The sequence below is a fragment of the Melopsittacus undulatus genome, chromosome 18 (genome assembly GCF_012275295.1).
Source record: "Melopsittacus undulatus isolate bMelUnd1 chromosome 18, bMelUnd1.mat.Z, whole genome shotgun sequence".
Lineage (NCBI taxonomy): Eukaryota > Metazoa > Chordata > Aves > Psittaciformes > Psittaculidae > Melopsittacus > Melopsittacus undulatus.
In genome coordinates, this window is record NC_047544.1 from 4,490,056 (window position 1) to 4,513,853 (window position 23,798).

At 53.5% G+C, this 23,798-nt stretch overlaps 1 protein-coding gene across 6 annotated transcripts in view; it reads left to right on the plus strand.

The window, feature by feature from the left end:
* Positions 1–23,798, plus strand: part of PEBP4 (phosphatidylethanolamine binding protein 4) — a 66,522-nt gene that overhangs the window by 15,459 nt on the left and 27,265 nt on the right. For 5 of the 6 annotated variants that reach the window (XM_034070484.1, XM_034070481.1, XM_034070485.1 and 2 more), the window contains one exon: positions 18,385–18,483. The exons of the other annotated variant lie outside the window; for it this stretch is intronic. In XM_034070484.1, the coding sequence (XP_033926375.1) occupies positions 18,385–18,483 (99 nt within the window). The remainder of the gene's footprint in view (positions 1–18,384; positions 18,484–23,798) is intronic. 6 annotated transcript variants of the gene reach the window in all.

Sequence of the window (23,798 nt, forward strand, 5' to 3'; positions counted from 1 at the left end):
CCACCAGGCTCAGAGCATCCATAGGAGTCATTCCCAGGAGCCTTCCCTCCCCTGCAGCATCTTCCCCGGTGCCTCCCCACCAGCACAGGAGCCTTTTCCATGGATGAGTAATTCTTCCTAATTTGGGGGCTCCTTCCTGCGCGGTAACAACCCTGAGCTCTCCTGCCTCTTCCCAGCTGCCAATCTGCGGCACAAATGTCCCCCCTTTTCCCGGCGGAGGGGAGGAGATGAGGAATCTCTGTTATACAAGCCGGGGCTGGGGCGACTATTTTGGATCCCTCCTTCCTGCCTCCAAATTGCAGCTTCGAATGTGACAAGTTACAAAACACTTGAGTCATTTCTCTCTTGCTGCCTTTTTCTCTCATCCCCCCCCCCCCCCCATCATCACCACCACCACAAGGGTTTGGGTTGTTTTATAGGGAAAAAGGATAATCTCTCTGTTCCCCCCCTCCCCAAGCCCCGGTGGCTGCGTGCAGCCCACACGCAGGGTAACTCTGCTCGCTGTTTATGTAAGCTGCTCATGTTCTGCTGAGCTGCAGCGAGAGCTGTTGTCGATTCAGAGGAAAACCCACGTCTGCCCACGTAGGATCTCCCGAGCAGGGTTGTGTAACGGGGAATCAGGCAGCCCCTCGGTGCTGGGGGGGCTGGAAGAGCCTTTTTGGGGGATATCTTGGATATCCGGAGGTAAAGAGTGGGAAAAGTCGGTGGTGCTGGGAAAATCCATCTGCTGTGATGGGCTGCGGGAGAGGAGGCGGCTCCGTGCGCGCTGCCTCTCTGCAGGGGATGGGGATGCTCCAGAGGTCGGCACACGCACCTGAGCATCCACAGCGGGTTTGAAACTCGGCATCAGGCAGCTTCCAGCATCCCCATTCCATGGGGTCTTGGGGGAAAAGGGACTTTGCTGGTAGATGAGACTCAGTGTGGGACTTGTGGAGGGGATGTGAAGTGCCTTCATCCTTTGTGGAGTGAGCGGCCTGACCCTGCAGCTCCAGGGGGTGACCAAAGGCTCTCTTTGCCACTGTCACCAGTGGGTTTGCACCCTCAGCCTTAATGTTTGGGGCAGGGGGTTACATCCATCACTCCAATGAGGCTCCGCATCCCCCTGCATTATCATCTCAATGCTGTTTTCTATACATATGGAAGAAGAAGACTTAAAGCTGGTGCCTTGTGTTGCTCCCAGCTCCTGAGAACCACTCTTTCCCTTATCAGATGGGCGTTCTTTACGTCTTTACCCGTATTTATTCATGCAGAACAGAGTCGCCCTGCCACGGGGCTGCCGGGTGCACTGCTATACATGAGAATGCGCCTTCATTTCCATCCCCACTACTTCCCCACAATGGAACGAGTGGGTTATTTTTGTTCCTCCTGTATCTGTGTTTGATTCCAAGGTGGAGGAAGGAGAGGAGTTAAAAACCCACCCTCGAAATTCACCTTTTCTCCTCCTATCAAAACCCCCCTCCTGAATCTTTCTAAGCCATAGAAACCAGGCACAGCATTGAGCTGCTCCGGAGGGGAGAGACGGGCCCGGGGATGAGGGGGAGGAATGCGTTTTGGGGCAAAGGAGTAAGTTTATAACTATTTTTCTCTTAACCGGTGCAGTTAGCTGTGCTGCGAGCCATTCATCTTCTGCTTTAATCACTCATTCGCCTCGCGTGGAGATGGGTGTTATAGTCCTGGATATTGCTTTTCTTGGCATCGAGCATCAAAGCAGAATTCACGTTTTCTCATCAAATACATTTTCATTGTAATTGAAATAATTTTCTGCTCTCTCCCTGTATTTGGGGTACCTGAGCTCTCCTTCCCCCAGTCCCTCTTTCTGGCCTGACATGTGTTGATTTCTCCCTCCCAAGTTGATGGTTTCAGTGCTGGCAATCCCAACTCCTTCCTTTTCCCTGTTGTGTGGTGGTTGAAGCTCTGCTGTTTCCCTTGGGCTGCCTGTCATCAAATAATCTATCAGATATCCTACACCACATACGTTTAGTTTGCATCCAGGGGGCTCCCTTGCTGTGGGGACTGATGCATACTGGGGGTACCACAAGGTCCCAGCCAGCTCAAGGGCTTTTTGTGCCCGTTTCACCCTCGGTTGGTGCTGGATGAGCAAACCCTTCCCTGTGCAGCAGCTTGTGCCCGAGGTCCCTTCACCCCTGGGCCTCGATGGGCTTGCAGAGGAGGTCCAGGGCTGCAGGTCCCGGTGCAATGGATGTGCCTGTGGCCATGGAGGGTTTGCTGGGAGCAGAGGGAGCTCTTGGCTCGCGGCTCTGCTGCTTCCCGTGCTCGTCGCCAGGGTTAAGATGCTTACACAGAACTTCTCCCTTTCATGTTCCCCTGCCTGTCTCTTAAGTGATCTTTTGATCTCAGCATCTCCACGAGGAGCTTCGGAGCCTGCTCAGGCACTCATGGGAGGGGAGGATTAAGCAGGGGATCAAAGCGGCTGTGTCGCGTGCTGCTCAAAGCAGGGGTGGCTGCCGGGGTGATGTGTGCCCGGGTGGCATCGGGACACAGGGCACGCTCAGGGCAACAGCTCTTCCTGCAGGAAAGCAGCACGCTTCCCCCCTCCTGTCCTTGCAGCCGTCACCCTTGCACCAGGCCTGCTGTGGGTGCACTCATGGGCTTGTAGCTGTCTCCGGGGGTTTTCCCACGTTTAAGGATGCTCAGGCTGCTTCCCGCACGGAGCCCATGTAGGTGTGACAGGAATTCCCTCATTAAACAAATATTGGGAGAGTGGGAGGCAGCAGTGATGCTGAGCCCCACTGCGATGCTGAGCCCCACAGTGATGCTGAGCCCCACAGTGATGCTGAGCCCCACAGTGATGCTGAGCCCCACTGTGATGCTGAGCCCCACTGCGATGCTGAGCCCCACTGCGATGCTGAGCCCCACAGTGATGCTGAGCCCCACAGTGATGCTGAGCCCCACAGTGATGCTGAGCCCCACTGTGATGCTGAGCCCCACAGTGATGCTGAGCCCCACTGTGATGCTGAGCCCCACTGTGATGCTGAGCCCCACTGCGATGCTGCAGCCCCCAAAGTGCTGCCCCCCCCAGCCCAAGCACACAGCAGCATCGCACCCACCACGTCTGCAAAAGCAGAGCCTGTCCCTACCAGTCCTGTTGTCATCCCTGCCACACAGCATGGACCCAGCTGCTCTTTGGGGGTGATGAGGCAGGGTGGGAGCAGGGGCACGCGCCATGGGTCTGGCTTTGGCTGCTCCTTAGGGCTTTGCAGCTCTGCAGCTGCTGGGTTTCATCCCATCCCTCCAGGGAGGGAGATCTCCCTCGATGGATTTGCCAGATTCCTTCCAGCTGGAGTGAAAAGCCTGGGAATTTGGGTGGGAATGTGGCCGCAAGGAGAAGCAGGGATCTTGGCATCCGAGAAGTACATTGGGTTGGCTGGGGTTGCTGCCTGCTCCTGACCACCTCTGGGCTTGCTGGAGTGATGCTCCAGCCTCTCCTGGACCAGCCATGGGATGAGCCAGCCTGGGCTCAGCTGCCAGCAGAGGGGAGACCAGAGCCCTGCCAACCTGGCACCTTTCCCCATTGGAAAGGGAAGGGAAGCTTGGAACACAGTGCTTTGGGAGCCTTCTCTTGCTGGGATGTCACTGCAGGTGCCACTTGCTGCCTGTGTGGTGAGCCCAGGGAGATGCTCCTAGAGAGCATCGTGTGCAGTCACTCCATGCCCTGCAGTGACCGTGGCCTTCACACCTTTGGTTTTCCTAGCAAAGAGCCAGTAACTGGGAGAGGAATACCTGCAGGTGGATGAAGGAGGGGGACTCCTCTGGGACATGCAACCCTCCAATGGATCCCATTATCCCAGGAAATATCTTTATCAAAGCTCAGCCTTGAGTCTTTTCATTATCTGGGTAATTTTCATTATCAGGGCATAAATTGCACAGGCACTTAAGGGCTGTTCTCAGCAAAGGCCTGAGGCCACAAGGAAGGGCTTGTGGCCGGGGTGGTGGGCAAATGGCTTTTGCCTCCCTCGTGCCCATCTCCTTTGCACACACACTGGTATGTAAAAACACGCAATTAAGATACCACCACAACCACACATGCACAAAACCCCTGTGGCAGCCTCCAAACAGTGAATTAAATGAGGATGAAAAGCAAACGCTAGCTCTGGCAAACCCCTAGGAAAGGAGCCATCAGCTCTCCGCATCGGCCTGGGATTTCAAACCACGCCAATGAAATTTGGCCGCTTCATTTCATTCCCTGTCAATCAGCGTCGCTGCTACTGATGCTTCCTCCTCTTTTTATATCCCCCATCTCTTTTGGCGATGCCCAGAGCTCAGTTGTATCCCAGCCAGGCAGCCCTCATCACCAAGCGATTAAATCATCGTACAGGGAAGGGAAAAAACCCAGGAGAGACGTCGCTTCTCAGACATAATAGTAAAAAGGGGGTGGCGGGGGGACGCCGGCTCCGGCTCTATTTCTGCTCTGATGTGTCCTGGCGCTGCCGGCACATTCCATGCTGTGCGATGCCGAGCCGGCGCTCACCCGCTGTGCATGGCACAGGGATGTGTGCAGGGGCTCCTATGCTGTGCTGGGCTTCTGCAGCATCCCAGAGCTTCCAGCCCCATGGACTGGTTCTGTTTTGGTGCTGGACCCTGCCCGGCTGCAGCTTTGCCAGGCTTCTGTGTGGAGCTATTGGGGTGTGTGAATGTGGAACCCTGTGTCTGGTACCTGAGCATCCCGGGCTCTGAGCATCCTGGCTTCCAATCATCCTAACCTCTGAGCATCCTGGCCTGCAAGCATCCCTGCTTCTGAGCATCCCAACCTCCAATCATCCCAGCCTCTGAGCATCCCTGCCCCGTGCCCTTCATGAGTGCAGCTCTCTAAAATCTAGTGCTTTAATAACGGAGCCCTCGGGCTGTAAAGGGGCCATGGAAAGGGGATGGAAATAATTGTGCCATTGAGGGTTATTGGTTCAGAGTGTTTCCTGCCCTGGATTTGGCCATTCCCAGAAGGAAACAGAGCCATGAGGCTGCCTTAATGAAAACGTGCCTTATGGCCTGTGCCTGGACCCCCTCTCTCATATAGATGCTTGCAATATCATGGCCCCAGGTTTGGACCAAGCCTTGGCACAGGCCGAGCTGCTGCACCAGTCCTGGGCTGCTGGAGGTCCCCAACAGGTTGCTTTTATTAACTGCAGTGGTTCTGCATCTAAATGCAGCATTCCAGGAAATCCTGCCCTGCTCATGACATCCCTGGGGCTGCTTCCGCTGCCTCCGGAGCAGCCAAGGGTGGCAAAGCTGGGCTCAGATCCCAGCGTTTCCCACATGGAGAACAAAAAGCTCAGGGTGTGAATGCAAACCCCTCCATGCCGGGGACTGTTCCCGAGCGGATGCACGGCCAGGGTTAGGGGTGATGGGTTTGGGGGCTGTTTGTTTGGGAAGGAGCATTAAACCCCATTGGGGTGGCTCTCGGGTGGCCGCCGAGCGGGGCAGCCAAGGGCTGGGCCAGCCGCTTGCTTTTTCATTTCAGAAATGTCACTGAGTCACCAATGACTCATAATTATAATGGGAGACATTTCCAACCCGGAGCATGACTCCGAGACGTCTTCCAGGGATATTAGAGCTGTTTGTAAAAGCCAGGCCTTGCCCCGGCGCTCTCCCCCACTCCATGGTTGTTCTGTGTCCCCATTCCCCTCCTTCTCCTTGCCAAGGTGACAGCAGGGATGCGGCCGCCCCACTGGGCTGAGGATGCTGGGATGCTCATCCGTGTCCAGGGGGAGCAGGGGGACGCATTAACGCTCCCCATCAGGTGGCAGGTGTCTATTAAAGTGACTCCCATCACCGCTGCGTCTGGCCTGCCCTTGACTCAGGGCTGTCCCAGCAGACAGCTCCGTGTCCGTGCTGTAACCTCCATGGCTCCACGGGTGTCAGCAGGCAGAGGGACCGTGGTGCAGCACGAGGTGGGGGTTACTGCTGTGTCTGAGCATCATCTGCATTATCCCTCACTCTTCCACTGCTTCCTCCTCTTCCCAGACAGGGAAATTGTGCTTCCCATTCCAGGTGTGATGGGATAGATCGGTTGGGTCCCCGAGGCATCTTGGAGTGCCAGATGATGGGTGCTGCGGTGGGGTGATGCTGCTTTGGCACTTGGCTCTTCCCACGGCTCACCTTAGCAGACAGCCCAGCGCTGTGCCTCCAGCCCCAATTCATGAAGCAGGATGGGTATGAATTCAATTAGGGAGGGGTTTGATCCAGTCGGACCAGTTCCGAGCTCCCAGAGTGACTGGTGTGGGTTGGTGCCAGCATCCTCCCCAGTGCAATGCAGGGAGCCGTGTGCTTCCCTCCTTGCTGGAAATACTTTCTCACCAAATAGCATTAAATATTCCTGAGCTGTGAACATCTTGGACTGATTTTATTTTCCATAAATAAACTTGTTGGGAGATATTTGGAGATGGGCCTAAGCTGCAGAGCTTGGACTGGCTCCCAAATCTTGCTGCTGTTTGGGCTCGAGGGGTTGGTTCAGGATTGTTTCGAGCTTCTCTTTCAGTTTGAAGGGTTTGGGATGAAATTGCTGCCCTCAAACAGAGCTCTCTCAGTGCTTCCCAAAGCTCCTGGTCCCCCCAGATGCTGCTGATGGGTGGAGAGGGGCTCCCAGGTACCCCCTCACTGATGTTTCATACAGGCTATAGGGTTATATCTGTACGTGCTGCTATAGGGGCTGGGGTTTCGGAAGCCAAGAGGTATTTCAAGAGGTACCAAGACCCCGTTGCTTGGTCTGGGACCCCCATGCTCCATGTTCTAGGCAGCTGCCTGCATCAGCAACGTGCGTTTTTGGGGTGCAAACCCTTCCTTTCCCAACCACCCCTGGTTGGTGATGTCTCTGCTCCGTCTCCTTGCTGAAAGTGGGCAAAGGAAAAGGGGTTAAAAATAGAAAACCCAATCCTATTTATGGCTTTTTCAATGGGGAAGTGAAGAGGAGAGCAGTGAGGATGTGTCTGCAAACCTGCTCCATGCACAGCGCATCCCGGAAGGCCAAATCCATGGGGCTTGGAAGTGCAGGTTGAATTCTCTTCCCTTCCCGGAGGGGCCGAGCGCTTTCTGCTTGTCTCACATGTGCCTGATTCATGATGACAAGGACAGGGCTGCTCTTTTGGTGTGCGCCTCATGTTTCCTCAGCATTCCCTTCTCATCCAGCTCCCAGGTCTGTGCTGGGCATGGGAAGAGGCAGATCTGACCCCAAACCCTGTCCCATCCTCACTCATTGGGCTTGGTTGCCTTTGGGAGCCAGCCCATTGTAAGAGGCTCCAAGGAAGCTGTTACAGCCACAGCTTCATCCTGAGAGCTCGCATGGGGAAGGTGCAGCATCAGGGGCTGCCAGTGCTCCTGGTGCTATTCCTGGCTGTTCCCTGGGCAGGATTTGGCCTTTGCTATCTCAGCTCCATGCAGGGAGATGAGTTTTCACCTGGGATGCAGGCTCTGCTCCCACATTTGCTGGTGGTTTGAAGGTGGGCATGGACACGGAGCGAAGGGATGTTGCTGGTCTTCCATTGATGCCATGGGCTCAGCGACAGCATCCCTGTGAGGAGCACATCCAAGCCCTTGAGACTGCTCTGGGATTTGGCACCATGGCTCAATTCTGGGCCAATTCTGCTTCTCCCCCTCCCTAAATGTAAACACGTTATAATGAAATCCCATAGCAGAGTCCCCTTCCCAAGGAATATTCCTCTGGGGGGATCAGAGGCCTCATCCACGATTGGTTTTGTGCTCAGGGCAAGGATTCGTTGCTGTTTTGTGCAAGGGCAGTGGCTGATCCAGAGGGATCTTGCTCTATCCAGGGAGCTCTTCCATCCTATTCTAATGCAAATGCACATTAGCTGATAATCTGAATGTTGAGTGGATTATTTCACCCCCAGATGAGCTGCTGTAAGGCAATTTCTTTCTGCTTTTAATATATAGAACCAAAAAAAGCCCCTCTGACACAAAGAAACCCACCTTGGAAGTGCATGTTACCACCAGGAATCTGTGCAGGAAACACAGCTCCTCATACACCCTCAAACGAGCCAGTGACATCCTCTAACAGCTTTATCACATATGCACCATAATTGCATCAGCAAACATTTGTATTGCAATTAAAGCACAGAGCCAATAAACCATGAGAAATCAATTAAAAGAGGATCCCGGCTGTGGGAGCAGCATCCCATCCTCCTGCCTGGCCAGAGGTGCAACAGGATCCGACTGTCCTGCTTCATCCTACCCCCAACCTGAAAGTCCACAGCAGGGCTTGACCCCACCATAGTGGTGATGGGCAGGGTGTTGAGTTTTCTCTGTCCTTCCCAAATTCCATAATGCTGGAACATTGCTGCCCGGTGGCATCACATTGTCACTGCCCAGTGTTGCAGACAGTGGTTTTAGGCAGGGGAGGGTGCTCTGGGTGCTGATGGGATGGGGAACAGAGGCAGCACCCTTGCACCCGCATCATGGTGGGATTCAGGCTTGGTTTTGGACCAGTAAGGAATGGGGGGGATGCTTAAAGCTGCTGGGCTGCGCTCTTGCTGTGCCACAAATGGGAATGTGCAGGAATTGTGCTTTGTTTAAGGGAGGGTTCAGCCTTTTGGGCTGATCCTGCTGTGGGAATTCAGCCCCATGAGCTGAGGCTTTGCTTAGCACTGCTGCTGCGGGATCCTCCAGCGAGCATCTTCCCCAGGACCCTCTTTCACCCCAGGACCGGTTATAACCCCAAATAACAGGGGTTTGGCTGCAAGATGCCAACCCCACCGAGCCCTGCTCCGTCCAGCACCCCAAGGGCACTTTACCCACGGAGATGCTTTTCCCTCTGTGTCCTATGTGCTTCGGAAAGGAGCGGATGAAGCCACCAAAACAAACCCTTCCCCGGCACGTGCGGCTGCTTCCCCCGGGAGAGCCTGAAAGAGAGACTGAACCGCGTGTGACAGATGTTAATCGCATCATTTAATGCACTCCTGGAAGGCACTTGGATACGGGAACCCGTACGGAGGAGAATAGACTATTGTCTCCCAGTGCCACCGGTGCCCGTGGAGGGATCGATAACCCCACGATACCAACTCACCTGGGGCTTTATACAAAGGTGTAAATCGCAGCTCTTAAGCTGGGAGGTATCTAAGAGATGCACAATGAATATGCCAATTTCAAGGCACATGAATTCAAAAGGAAGCCGTAAAAATCAGGTGTGTTTTGTCCACAATGTGCTGTTTGCTCTGGAGAGGATACAGGAATGGGGTAAATAGGGATGGAGGGATCACACCTGGTTCACACCCGAGCATCCCTGCCCCAGACCCCTTCTGCACAGCCTGGGAAATAATGAAGCCCCATCAATTGGTCGTTATAGGTTGGAGAAGGGCTGTTGGCAGCAGGGAATTGTGCTCCTGAGGCAGAAGCAGCATCCCATGGGCCAGCTCCCTGATTGAATTCCCCCTTGGTGACCTGGGGATGTAATTGCAGTGAAGGGAAGCTGGGGCCGATTGCACCTGCAGTGGAAATCAGCATCTCCATCCCTCAGCCGACCTGGGAAGAAATTGAGGCAAGATGACTAAAGGTCCATGAAAGTAGCAAACTTATTGACTAATAGATTTCTTAGTCATGAAGTCCCCGTGCTCCATATGTACCAAAATCAAAGCAATTACAGATTTAAATGAAGCTGGAATCTGTGGTGCAGAAAATGCTTGTTTTAGCGTAAGATTGGCCAGAGGTGAATGACCTGTAAAGCCCCTGGTAATGAAAGCTCTTCACAGCTTGCAGTGTTTCACTGGATGGTAATTGCTGCAGTCTGTGATACAGATCTGGCTGTGTTAATGATGCACTGTTCCTTTTCATAGGACTCATTTAAGCTTCCCATTTTCCTGGGATTTCAAAGCAACAAGGCAGTGTGGATATTAACACATTAACGTGGACGTTCTCGCACTTGGGGTATTTAAAATGTTATTTAAGGCTTTGGACGGGTATCGACTAACAGCGTGATGGGGGCCTCGGGAGAGGGTGGCTGGTGTGTGCTGCAGAGAGGTGGAGTGTGACACGGGGGCTCATGGTCCCTATCGATGTGATTTGTGTTGGATTTCACGTGGCAAGATGGCTGGATTAGAACAAAACACACATTAGCATTAAAAACAAGAGAGAAACTTTGGATGGGAATGCAAATCCCATTGACTTCCAAGTGAAAACCACATCCAAGGGAGACAGTTGGCTTCTCCTCTGAGTTTATTATTAAATATTTGACTAGGGAGGGAAGTTCTGAGCTGAGCATCTTCTCCCTCCTGTTCCTGGCAAGAGCCGTCGCAGGCAGGGTTAGTGCTTGGTCGTTCTGCCAAGGCAGTTCCTGGGTGCAGATCAACAGGTGGTGATGGTGCATCAGGGCTGGGGAAGGAAAGGCCCTGGCTGCACTTTTGGATGCTTGCGACTCGGGAGCAAGCGGATTCAAGCTGCTGGGGGTGAATCGTGTAGATGGATGCAGGGGGTGTGCTGGCGATGAGCACTCCTGAAATGCTTTGATTTGCTCCTAAAGAGGGAGCAGAGCTCTCCATCCCTCCCCATTGCCACGCTTGAGGCTTCCCAAGGGGCTCCAGGATTAATTTCCTCTGGTGACCCCGGGGGCCGCTGCAGCCTGACCCTGCTGTCGGAAGGGAAGCGAGGTCGGAGCCAAGGAGCAGAGGGGACCAGCGGCAAATGGGAAGGAGCTCAGGGCACTGAGGGGTTTGAACAGGACGGAAATGGCATTTCCAGTTAACTCAATCACTGCACCCGCAGTGAATCTTAGTTGAATTGAGATTCAATTACTGTGCCCACCAGCACCGGCCCTGGGGGCACCGTGTCACCGTCCCACGCTGCGGCCCCTGTGCTCCCCTATGGCCCCGGGGTGGCCCCGGGGTCCCTGCGGCCCGCAGAGGAGGGATGGAGGGGTCAGGAATGGTAAATGAGGATGCTGCGGAGCGCCAGGCACTCGGAGGAGTAGGAACTTTTCCTGCTGTTGTTCCTATAGGATCCTAGGGATTTCTTGTTTAGGGTTAGGGAAACAGAGGTGGTGGTGGGATTTGGTGGCCATGGAGGGGTGTTGGACCTGCTCAGCATCCCTTTCTGTATAGGGGTGAGCATCATTCCTAAGAGGAGCACAGAGCAGGGCAGTTCCCCATATCAGCTTTGTCCATGTCTGGAGCCTGGTGAAGGGAGAGATGGGATAGGTGATGCTGAGGAGCTCAGTACACACCACTCATCCCCAGTGAGCCCCATTTCATCCTCACAAAGCCCATGGGAACACCTGCTATGACAGGGGCCACACTGCTAAAGAGGGGAATTATCAGGTCCCTTCGCATTCCCATAGTCAGGATCTGTCCTGGTCCTCAAAGCCTCCCACCTCTGTGGCTGGTGTGGAGGTGGGATTTTGGAATCATCCTGAGTCGTGGCAGGACAGAGAGGTTGGAGCAGTGGGATAATCCACTTCTGCTGAAGCTGCTGTGAAACCCTCTTTATTTCTATGGAGGAAGACCGAATCCAGAAAACAGGACAACTCATCATTGCGTTTCCCAGGATCTCAGTGTGCTCACGGGTTCTAATAGTATTAATTATTAGTTAATTTGTGCTTTGGCAATTCAGTGGTGTGAGCTCTGATTTAACACAGAGACAGCAATGCTCAGTCTGCTGCTGCATTGCCATCCATCCTGCCGGCCTCCAGCCCTTCCTCTTGGGTACCCATCTATCTCCCCATCCCATCTGCCCTTCCTCCCAGGTATCCATCCTGTCCCATCCAAAGCAGTCTGACATCTCCTTGTTGTCCTCCTCCTTTATTCTCTTTTCAGTCTCTGGCTACTAGACCCTAAAGCTCAATCTGTTGCCTGTGTCTCGGGATGCTATTAGTCTGTATGGGTGGGAACAGCTGAGTAAAGGGCTGCCAGGATCATCAGCTTGGACTTACAAAGCAGAGGAGCTGGTCCTTCCTTTGGTGGCTCTGGATACAGGAGCATCCCTGCATTCCATCCCAGTGCAACCATCTCTCCATCACTGTGCGAGCATCCCTCCATCCCTGTGCAAACATCCCTCCATCCCTGTGCGAGCATCCCTCCATCCCCCTCCATCCCTGCCAGCTGCAACCCCACTTCCCCAGATAATGAGAGTGAGTTTAAAAAACTTAAAGCCTCTTCCTGCACGCTGGTGACTGACACAAATGGAGTTCATATTTAATCATCTGTTAACTCGTTGTCTATTATAGCTCTTTAATAGCACCATAGATATTCTTAATGAAGCATGATTTAAGGTATTTACAGCTCTAGGACCGACAGACATCACTCACAGTGTGCAGGTAATGAGGCGTAAAACAGCTCTGGAAGCCGTAAAAATGGGAGAGAGAGAGTGAGGAGGGAGCATCAGTGAGGAGTTGGGAGCGGAATTGTGCCGGGTTTGTTTTAAAATGTTTAGGCATTTAAAGTCATTTCAGCTTTCCCGAGGTGTCTGGGAGCGCAGGGTTCAGCAATTCCCAGTGCTGGTAACCCCTGCTGTGCCGGGAATGGGCTCAGCCTCTATGCTCCCAGGCTGGGACAGTGGCCAGGCTGCTCCTTCCCTTGCATGGATGGGAGGAAGTGGTACAAACCCCTTTGAGGGTCCCCAAAGGCTGTGTGGGTGCATGAGCTCTTCCACAAGTGATGCCCCAAAGCAAAACCTGGTGGGTTTGGGGTGCATTTACCCTAATGGTGCTGGTTGCTTTGCCCACTCAATGGGGGACCAATGGCCCTTTCCTTTGCCCGTTTCCAACCACCACCCTGTCCATCCTGTTGGGTGTTTACTTGGGAATTTTTTCCCCTTTTTCCCCTCCCCTCCCCCCCCCCCAAAAAAAGAATAAAATGGAAAAAATCCCACCCAAAACCCAAGCCAAGGTTTGAAAATACTTTGTGACGGAGGTGCCATCCTGCATCAAAATATTGTGTAGGGAATGTCAAATGTCACCAATCCATGTGTCCCCCCGTGTGACAGTAATTGGCTGGGAAGGCTGCGCTCTGCCACCGCGGCCGCTCGCCACCGCCTCCTCCTCCTCACTTCCCTGAGTCCATCCCTGTTCCCTGCCTGCGGAGCAGCGCTGCTGGCCCCGCATCCCCAGCCCAGGGACAAGCACTCATTAGCTTGTCCCCGAAACCGTGTGTCCAAATGGCAATAAATAGCTCCTGGGATGGAGGGGAGGGGGGGATGAAGCAACAGCTTGGAAGGGATTTGGGGCATTAATTCCTTTTTTGCTGGTTTCTCTTTTGTTTTCTGTGGTTTTCTGGCTGGAAGATGGGCAGTGGTGGGGCTGGAATGTGCCCATTCCCCTGATGTGTGGTGCTCAGTTTGCAGGTGATGATGGTAATCATGATGGTGATGATGTAGATGGACCTCAGTTTTGGGTGTGATCCGCAGTGGGGTCTGTGAGCAAGGAACCTGTTGCTCTTCTCCCTCCCCAAAAGTGATGCAGAACCTCTTGCAAACCTCTGTTTACAGCACCATAGACCCTGGGAAAGGTTTGTCCCACTTTCCCACTGGGTTGCATGAAGTGTGTAACGCACCCGTTGCAGTTCTCTTGCGAGGAGCTGGTTTATTCTGCTACGGGAGAAAACAAACTCTTGTCCTTTCATAGCAAACAAACCATTCCTCAAAGCATTCCAAGTCCTTCATCTGGGAGCAGCCCCTTAAAGCCTCACTTTAACAACCCAGGATTAATCCATTCTCATTAGAACATTAGCTTGCATAAATATTTGTCCGGCTTCACTGCGGCGAGCCCCAGGGAGAGCCAAGGGATGGGGAGAGCTGCAGAGCACTGCAAAGTCAATGAAGTTCCTTTGTCAGCACAGGGATGGGGATGGAGCTGGGTGAGCCTTCGGGAAGTGCTGCTTGTCCCCTTGGGCAAGTCCTGCGGAGCAGGGTTGATAGTGCTGACCTGTTTGTTTGCCATGGGCAAGAGTGGCAGTGGTGAGGTGCTGGTTTGAAACAGGCAGGTGAGCCCCTGCCGTGCTCTGCAGCCTTCTCATAGGGCACAGGAAGGGACGGGTGCAGGCAGCTCCCTGCCTGCTGTCAGCCACCAGGAAGGAGCTAGAAGCTCTCCTTGGCGAAGCGTCAGCAGCAGAATTGCTAACGATGAGCCCGTTATAGAAACTTTGAGTACTGGGGACACGCCAAGAAGAGAGCCCAGATTGACTCTGAGCTCTCAGCTGGTGGGGAGGAGCAGCCCTGCTGCGGCTCTTGCACCCCAGGGCTGCAGGCTGGACCTGGGGCCGTCACCCTGCAGAGCCAGGAGGATGCTTCCCAGGATGCTGAGCCCATCCGGGAGCTCCTGCCCTGCTCCAGCAGGTTGCTCTGGGTGTGTTTGGATGCGATGACACATCCCATCTCTGCACCAAAGGGCCAATGTTTTCCGTATCGTCTCAAGCCATCAGTCACCCTGATTGCAGTGAGATGCTATGGCCTGGTGCAATGAAGAGCTTTGGGCCCAGGGCAGGCAGAGGGACTGAGGCTCTGATACCATCCTGATCTGTTGATGCTGTGGTTTGCTTCTGCAGCAGCTCCTACCTTATAGATTCAAGGAATGGTTTGGGTTGGAAGGGACCCTAAAGCTCCTCCAGCTCCAGGCCCTGCCACGGGCAGGGACCCCTTCCATGGAGCAGCTGCTTCAAGCCCCTGTGTCCAACCTGGCCTTGAGCACTGCCAGGGATGGGGCAGCCACAGCTTCTCCTCTTGGCACATTCCTCAGCAGCTGTAAAGGATGCGGATGGCATCAGGTCAACTGGAACCCTCACTCCCTCGGTGCAGGGATGCTATTGCTGTGAGCTGTGTAACAGCCCTTGCTCCGGGCAGGAGAAGGGGCAGCAGTTCTAAGGGATGGACAAGCTGGGCAGGATCCAATGGACTTCCCGAAACCAACCAAACCCATTTCTGTCCTGTGCTGGGAAGCAGGATCCAGGCTGGGACCTTGCTGGGGCTTTGCCATTTTTCCTTAGTTTTGGGATTGAATTCCTAAGGCAAATGGGACCAGCAAAGCTGGGCACCATCCTGCTTCCCTTCACCACCAGGAGAAAGTGCATTTCACAGGGTTCCTCCATGTCCTGCAGCAGGCATGCCAACGGGATGGGGCTTAGCTCCGGCTCCATCCACAGCCAAGTGCGGGCATTCCCGATAGGACACAGCCCCACGGCTGCCCCAGTGCTGCCGAAAACGCTGGGGCTCTGCATGTGTGCTGCTTCCATGTGTGCTGGTTTCCAAGGAAACCACTTGCTCTACATGTGTGTCGCTTAACACCCTATTTGCTTTCATTTGGATAAGTCTTTAATTCCTGTGCAGCCCCAGCTCCGCGGGATCTATGGAGCTGTGTGTGTATCCTCAGCGCACAAATCCCTCTCCTGCCTGCCTGCCTCCTGCAAAGTCCCTGCCTGCTCGGAGCTAGCTTCCTAAACCTGTGCCTAATTGGAATAGCTGCTTCTTCCTGCAGGAATAATGGGATATATCCACGGCTGCTTCCCTCTAGAAACAATTAGCAGGGAAAACACGATGCGCTGTCATCTGCCACCGGCTCTGCCGCTTTGGCTCCGTTTCGGGTGTTGAAGCAGGGCAGGATGCCTGAGCCCAGCGATGTGGGGTGCAAAGCTGGGGGGGAAGCAATGGATCCAGCTGCAGCACTGACCCCTTGGGGGAGGCAGCAGCTCGTGGGGATGGTTAAAGGTTGGTTGTGAAAGGCCTGGAGAGAGGAATGGCTGGGAGAGCAGGGAATGGGGATCCTTGGAATGGGGGAGCCATCTAAGGGTGATCCTTGGAAAGGTGACCTATGTGTGAGCCCAATGCTGACCCCGTCAGTGTGACACTGGTGGGATGCACCGTGTGGAAAGGGTGATGAGTTGTTGGGGGTGCTTTGCTACCCCTAATTTTCATCTTTCTTCACCCAAAATGGCTTTTCCTTCCCTCTCCCCTGCAATGCAAGATGCTGCCCATATATTCTGTTCTAAACCCGCTTTCCTGCTTCCCAAAGCTCCCCAGGGCTGCTTCATGCTTGTAAAGCTGAGCAGCTCCCGTGTGACTCTGGGCTGGCTCCTGTTGGAGCCCTGACAGCAGCTAATGCTGTTAGCCTGTGTCGAGGAGGGATTTCAGCATCCAGATACCCCCAGCACCTTGGCTGCTCCATTGCTTGCAAGGCAAAACCAGCCCAAACCCACCCAACCTGCATCGGGTCGGAGGGTTTGCCTGGGTTTGGGGGTGATGTGGGGCTGATGGGGGGATTGGTGCAGCTCGGTGCTCGCATGGGATGCGACAGCACCTAAGCACTGGGAGATTAACTCGGGTCGTGGAGGGCTTTGCTATCTTTAGGTGGAAGGGGAAGGATTGTGCTCTTAGGGTGGCCTGCAGGTGATGAGAGAGGAAAATCCCTTGGTCCCAGCCCGGTGTGGGGCCACTGACCCCGGCTCCCATCCCCGTGGGGGTCTGGCCTCGCCAGCACCTTTCTAGGCCACAATCTGTCCCGCATTGTGAGCCTGCTGTTAACTTCCCTTGCACTCTATTCTCGTGTTTGCTGTTATTTTTTAACACTTCTTTTTTTCCCCCTTTTTTTCCCTTTTTCCCCCCTTTTCCGTGCCTGCAAGCACTCCCCTCTCCCCAGAGCCTGCCTGGAGCGAAGGCATGGTCTGTACAACTGCAATTATTTCCAAGAACAGATGGAGTGAGGAGCAGAAAGTCTGTTAATAGTAATAGAAATGCTACATGTTAACCTGGACAGCACACGATGACAGTCCCATGACTACACGTTCTGTTCCCACCAGCTGGGCTCCCGAGCAGAGACGAGAGCTTCAGAAGCTCCGCGCTCGGCTCCGCACCCTCCCCAAAGTTAGAGCTCAAATTCCTTCACACTTCCAGCGCAGGGATTTGGGGTTGCTTTGGGCTGCTTCTCCCTTCCCCCCCCTCCTTCCCATTAAGCGCTGACAGGGAATAATGATGGGTTTTATCTGGGATGCTCAGGGATGCAGCTGGGAGGAGCATAGGGAGGGAGGGGGTAGCTCTGCTCCGAGGTCCTCAGGCAGTGGCATCATCACAACCCCTTTTCCATGAGCACATCTGCACACGTGGCCCCCCCTGAAGTGTAAATCATGGAATGGTTTGGGATGGAAGGGACCTTAAAGCTCCAACCCCTGCCACAGGCAGGGACACCTTCCACTAGAGCAGGTTGCTCCAAGCCCCATCCAACCTGGCTTTGAGCATTGCCAGGGATGAAGTGCTGATCCAGGTGGGAATCGGAGTGCCAGGGCAGCAGCTCCCTGCTGGCTGTGCTCCCAAGGCACTTGCGTGAGGTTGGGATTTTCTCTGTTGCTAAATGGGTTGAAATCCTGGTTTTCTGGTTAAACCCGTGCTTGCTATGGACGTGGGGGCTGCAGGAGGGGCTGTGCCATGCCCGGCACTGCTGGGATCCAAAGGGAATGGGCTACAGGAGGGATGGAGAAACCCCAGCATCCCATTGCCCCATTTGCTGAACCAGGGCTTGGGAAACAAGGCCATGGGGTTGTCTCAGTGTGAAAATCCCTGCCTGGTGTCACAAGGGACAGGGGGGCTTAGGCACAGAGCTCGGGATCATTTCAGTGGGAATTGCATGGTGAAATCCTCCAGCCCTTTACGAAACCTGAGCCTCGGGCGGCTGGAGCAGTGCATGGCACCGCTGGCGAGATGACAGATGCACCTGGAGGTTTTATTAGGCTATAGAGCCCTTAATCTGGGTGCTTGCAGGATAAGCTGGTGCCTGGGGTCCTGCCAAATCCTTTGAGATCAGCAGGTTTTCTATCCACAGCCTCCAGAGGTCACTTCAAACCCAGCTCCATCCTCAAGGGACTGACATATCCACCTTGTCTTATAGCACTGGTGGCACCTTTGGGGGCTGGACACCCTCAGTGGGGAGCTGGGGTGGGCTTTGGGCTCTAAACCAGCATCATCTGTGGGTCCCGCTCTCTTTGCCCAGTTGCCATCACCCAGAGTGCGTGGTGGGGCAGTGGCTTTGCTTCGTGCAGCACCAGCATCTGGTTAGGTTGGGGTTTGTTAGGTAGAGCTTAACTCCTTACAGCCACCCCCATGGGGTCTGGGGTGTCCAGGCTGTCCCCAGGGCTGGAGCTGCATTTGGATCCTAAAACTACCCCATACCCCTCTCCAGGGATCACAGCCCTCAGCAGAAGTCCCCTGTGCTGTTGTGCATCACTGCCCTGTGCCTCCATAGGATGCGGTTAGAGGATGGATGGCAGGGGATGGAGTCCTCTTTGGAGGTAACAGAAACCTGCCCTGGTCTTCCTCTGTTTGAAGAGATTTGGGTCATCCTGAATGGGTTTGTGAGCCCTGTGTGCTCCTGGTGCACGTTCATTGCTCTTGTGTTGGAAGGGGCCTTGCTCCCAGCCCCACATCCCATGCTCACAGCTCTCTCCTCTCTTGCAGAACAAGAAGTACGTGCTGATGCTGGTGGACCCCGACGTTCCCAGCAGAGCCAACCCCAGGAGCCGCTACTGGAGGCACTGGTTGGTCACCGACATCCCAGTAAGTCCCCCCCACCGGGTCCGTGTGTTGCTCGGGGCATTCCCAAGCTCTAGGGTGCATTGCGTGTGGTTGGCTTCCCATGGGATGCGTGCTCTGTCGGTACGGCAGCATCTTGGTGAGATCCCAAAGGATTTGCAGGAGACATGTAAATGGTGCTGGGTGTGTAGGTAGGGGAGTGCTTCCGCAGGCTATATAGAGCAAAACTGGTCCAAAAATATTGCTGCTTGGGTTTGTTCCCTCCTTCTTCTAAGGAGAAGCTGGAAAACGCTGCTTTGGAAGCTCCCCAGCACCACTTTGCTCTGCAGACCCCATCCTTTCAACCACCCCTTGCGCCGCTTTGGTTTTGGGCTTGAGAAAAGCAGTTTTGGTGAACATGGTGTCAGATTTTCCCTTTCATTTAGTTTTGGGGGTGAAAAAAGCATTTCCAAGCTGGGGAAGCAAAGAGGGAGAAATGGGTTTGGGCTGAGTTCCTGCTGCATCCGGTTCTAACATCCCAGTGTCTGCAGGCCAAATGGACAGGATCTCACTGCTTTGCTTCCAGAAAGCCTTTGGAAGCTCAGTTTGTTCCTGGCTGCTTTCGGCATTGAAGAGATGAGGTGTCTGAGCCCTGTCTCAGACTAGCGAATAATCTTAGTACTAAAGTCTAATTAAGATATCAATTAATTTGCAGCGTGCATTTAACAAGAAATATCTCGTCATTCTCCCCTATTATTCTCCAAAATCACTGCTAAGGGCTTTTCATACAGATACCTTCATTAGGCTTTGTGTTGTTAATGGCAATATTAAGCAAATTAAAATTGGATATTAATACTTCCCATGCAGTTCATAATTGGCTGAAAAACATAAAGCCTGGGGAAGAATTGCAGGGATTTGTGTACGGGGTTTGGGGGGTTTATCCCTTAAATCCTTCCCAGGAACCTTCTGCATTCCCAACAGCAGGGTCCTGAAAGTCTCTCATTAATTCTATATGTACTCAGTGCAAAGAAGCCCATCTCTTGGTTTCCTTCCTGTACCCAGGTCCTTGTGAAGCAGTCGCTATGGTCAATTCTTGTGGGTTTCCTTGCTTTTCAGTTGAGTATAAGATCATTGAAGAAGGGAAATGTGGGATTCAAAGCAGTTCTCTGCTGCAAGTGGAAGGGGCTTTTTCTCCCCTGGCATCTGGGTGGTTGAGTTTGAAGTATGAAAGGTGAGGAAGCTCCTTGCTGGATCATGCACAAGGATAAAAAGGGAGGTTTTGGGGAAGGAGAAGGGCTTTCCCATCTCCCGGTGCCTTGTCTCTGGCAGGTCTGGGGCTGACCCCAACCCCAACTGTTCCTAACATGTCCTATCATGATATAGATATAGATATATATAAGCAGGGGGTTGGACTTGATGATCCTTATGGGTCCCTTCCAACTTGAGATGTTCTATGCTCCTATCATATATTGTATATTAAATATAGAGATGATATATAAAAATATAGATAATGATATATATATCCCACATATATATAGTGTGTATATATATCTCTCTCACATACCCGCACACATATATGCATAGAAATCTCCTTTGCACCCTAAGACAGCCCCGATCCCAGCATCACCCTCGCAGGGCACCAGGACAGAACCATCTTGCCCCAGCCCTGTGGTCAGTCCTCACTGTCCGGGATGCAGAGAGGGGGTCCCATCCTCCTGTCCCCGGATCATTCCCGAATCCATCGCGATGCCGTCGGCTCCCCGGGCTCAGACACATGGTGTCTCGTTGAAATGCAGATCGTTGGGGGGTATATGGAAGTCTTGGCTCCGAGGAGCTTCAGCTGACAGGCTTATTTGCACACTGGCTCTAAAATAACCGTGTAGGCTTTACATGACACCTTCTGTTGCTTTGGTGCAGAGAGGGGCTTGCAAGTGCCTTTCTCCAGGAGGGACGGGGCAGCCGGTGTGATGGCTGGGGGCTATGAAAGCATCCCATCACCCCAGCATCACCCAGGCTTTGGCATCCCTCAGGTTGGAGGGAAGCAGCCCTGGCAGCCCTAAACCCCATTCTAGGTGCTGCAGTACATTGGCACGTCCCCAGGGTTAGGTTTTGGCTCTCAGTTTGCTTGCCCAGGTGGGTTTTGGGGATGGAGCATCCCCATCCCAGGGGTGCCGCTCGCTGTTCCTCACCCGCTGCGGCTCCGATTGTCAAACACGGGAGATGCTTTCACTCCCATTCAAAATAATTTAAATAAAAACGTTGCTACAAAGTGGAATAATATCTTTTGATGAATGTTTTTAAAGCCCTTTAGGTTTTCATGGTAATTTGCAGTGTAAAATTATTTAGAGATAAGAGCCAAATTAGCTCTTATAGGCGGAGGTCGATATGTCCCGTTATCCATGCAAGCAGTGTTTAAATATAATCAGCCTTTACTCTAATGCAGCATAATTGTTCATTTGAAATAGCTTTTTTTTTACTTCTCTTTTTTTTTACTCCATTCAATGAGTCATTAAAATATTCAAAGGATAATGCAGTGAATTGGAAATGAATTTATCACATTATCCTGTATATACTGTAGAGCATCAGGTAACCAGGCAGAGTCGGAACCAGTTTACAGAGCAATCCAGTAAACAAGGCTTTCCATTTTGTATTCAGTGGGGGAAAGAGAAAAGAAGGGAGAAAATACTGCCCTTCAAATGGAAAGCTTTCCGTCTTCCTTCCCCCTCCTCGGGGAGGAGGAAGGGGGAGGGCGAGCAGTGAATTTGTACTCCACTAAAGCCTCGCTGCTTTAACTTTATTTTTATCAAAATATGTTTGTAACAGAAAGTCGTTATGGAAACCAGTTCTGCCAGCCGGGAGGAACCGGAGCCAGGCTGGAGCCGAGCGGGACCCAGGCACTGCGGGATGGGGAATGGTGCTGGTGCAGCCTGGAGAGGAGGAGGCTCCGAAGGGGAGACCTGAGCAGCTCCAGTGCCTAAAGGGGCTGCAGGAAACATGGAGAGGGGCTTGGGACAAGGGATGTAGGGACAGGCCAAGGGGAATGGCTTGAACCTGCCCAAGAGAGGGGAGACTGAGCTGAGCTCTGAGGCAGAAGCTGTTCCCTGTGAGGGTGCCAAGGCACTGGCACAGGGTGCCCAGAGAAGCTGTGGCTGCCCCATCCCTGGCAGTGCTCAAGGCCAGGTTGGACACAGGGATTTGGAGCAAGCTGCTCTATTTGAACGTGTCCCTGCCCATGGCAGGGATTGGAACTGGATGAGCTTTAAGCTCCCTTCCAACCCAAACTATTCCATGATTCCAAGTGTGTCGGATGTGGTTGGAGTAGAGCTATTCCCACCCCATCACCATGGCACTGAACGTCTCCCTGCACTGTGGTTGCTCCCATGGCTTTGCAGAGCAGGGTGGAATTCCCTTGGGTGCTGGACCTGTGCAGGTGGGTGCTGGGGGCCCAGAGCATCCCTGCTTGGTCCTAAAGGTCCCGGCACCACCAGCATCTTCTCCTGCTCCTGCGGTTGCATTTGTCAGCGCGTCTCTCCTCGCCGGCTGATAAACAGGCTCCGGGTTGCAAGTGTCACCATAGAAACAGGTGCTATCTTAAGCAAACAAGGGCTTTATTAACCTTAAAAGTTACAGGATTTTTGCATGCTTAGAGCCTGGGGAGGGAGCTCAAGGGGGACCGGCTGCTCACCCAGGCCCTTGGCCCCAGTGCGCATCCCTGGCCCCATCCCAAAGGGACACCGGTGCTCCAGAGCTAACTTCATCCCCCCCACCCCGTAGTGTGTTTATGCAGCACATGGTTTGGGAGTCAAGTGTCTGCAATGTGCTTGGATTTAGTAAAAATAACAGAGAGCAGCTGATAATTGTTGGCTACCGTCATCCTGCTCCTACGGCTGCGCTGGGGATGCTTTGGCAGAGCACTTGTGATCCAGGAGCATTCAGCATCCCTGCAGCACCAGCTCTGGCAGGGAGGAGAAAACTCCTGTGGGGCAGGGGAGGCTTTTTAGTGGGTGAATTGGTGCCAGTGGGGAAAAGAAACAGCTTTTGGGTATCCTGCAGGCAGGAGGGGTCCTCATCCTGGGAGATGCAGGAGCACCAGGGCAGGTTTCCCATCCAGCATCTGTGGTCCCCATGCTCCTGGGTCACTGGCTGGCTTGTTGGCACCACGGGATCCAGTGGGATGTGCTGCCCTGCATCCAGGGCAGATGTAGTAGTGCTGGGCTGTTGTTCCTCCACGCTGCTCTCAACTCTGCTGTTGGTGATTGAACCGAGGGCTTGAAAGGGAAAGAACAGAGAGAAACGTTGGTTTAATTGATGACTTGGATCCTTGGAATAGTCTGTTCCCTGGTGAGAGTTTCTGTTGCTGCTGGTTAATGAAGCCTTTATCAAGGAGAAACTGAAGAAGCAGAAGAGGTTGCTGCTTGGGTGTAGTTTTCTTTGCTCTTCAAGCTGCTTTGGTCCTCCAGAGGCACACGGCAAGGCCACAGCCCCAAAACACCTCACCCCGGCAGTGGTGGGAGCCTTGGCACTGCTGCCTTTGCCAGGCCCTGGTGCCAGCCCTTGGTGCCCCTGTGTCCCGATGAGTTCTGTGTTGGACAGGTTTCCCGTGAGCAGTATCCCAAGTTGAGTGTCACTCGCTATTATTCATGCTCAGCAAACAGATGGGGTTTAATTGCTGTTACTGTCAGGCTCTCAGCAAATACCACATGGAGAGGGCTCTTTGGCTAATTGTTTTAAGATAAGAGTTCACAAGCGATGTACAGAAATCACAGATGTGCTTTGGAGAGCAAAGTGTTTGTATTACCTTTAAACATGGTCTTCAGGCAACAGCAGCATCAGGGAGTGAGCACACGCTGCAAAACCACCCCAGGGCCTGGGGAAGGGAGAAGGGTGAGAGCCCAGGGTGAGCAGGAGGTGATGAAAGTCTCTTTGCACAAGTGCATTGGTTGCACCAGCACATCTGCTTGCACAAGAGTGTGGCTTTGCATAACCACATCTGTTTGCACAGGGCCAACAGGTTGGCTGCTGTGCTTCAGCCTCTGCACTGCACTGAACCCCCCTCCTTGTGTTCCCTTTTCAACTCCTGGATCAATGGCACAACTCCTGGGGCCTGCCCCTCTGCCTGTCCTTGGTCCCTGTGCTTCCCTTTGCTGCTGGGGTCCATCAATCCCAGGATGGTGCATCCCTTCCTGTGCTCTTCCAGGGGGAAAACTCACCCTGCAGTGTGCAAGGGGGTTAATCCCAGCACTGCATCCCTGTACATCCCATCTTGCTCGCCCCTGTGAGCTGCTCTGGGCTCTTGCAGAGCTGCTGCTCGCATTCGTGTTCGCCTGCCTTGTAATTAATGCTCCCAGGTAATTACACTC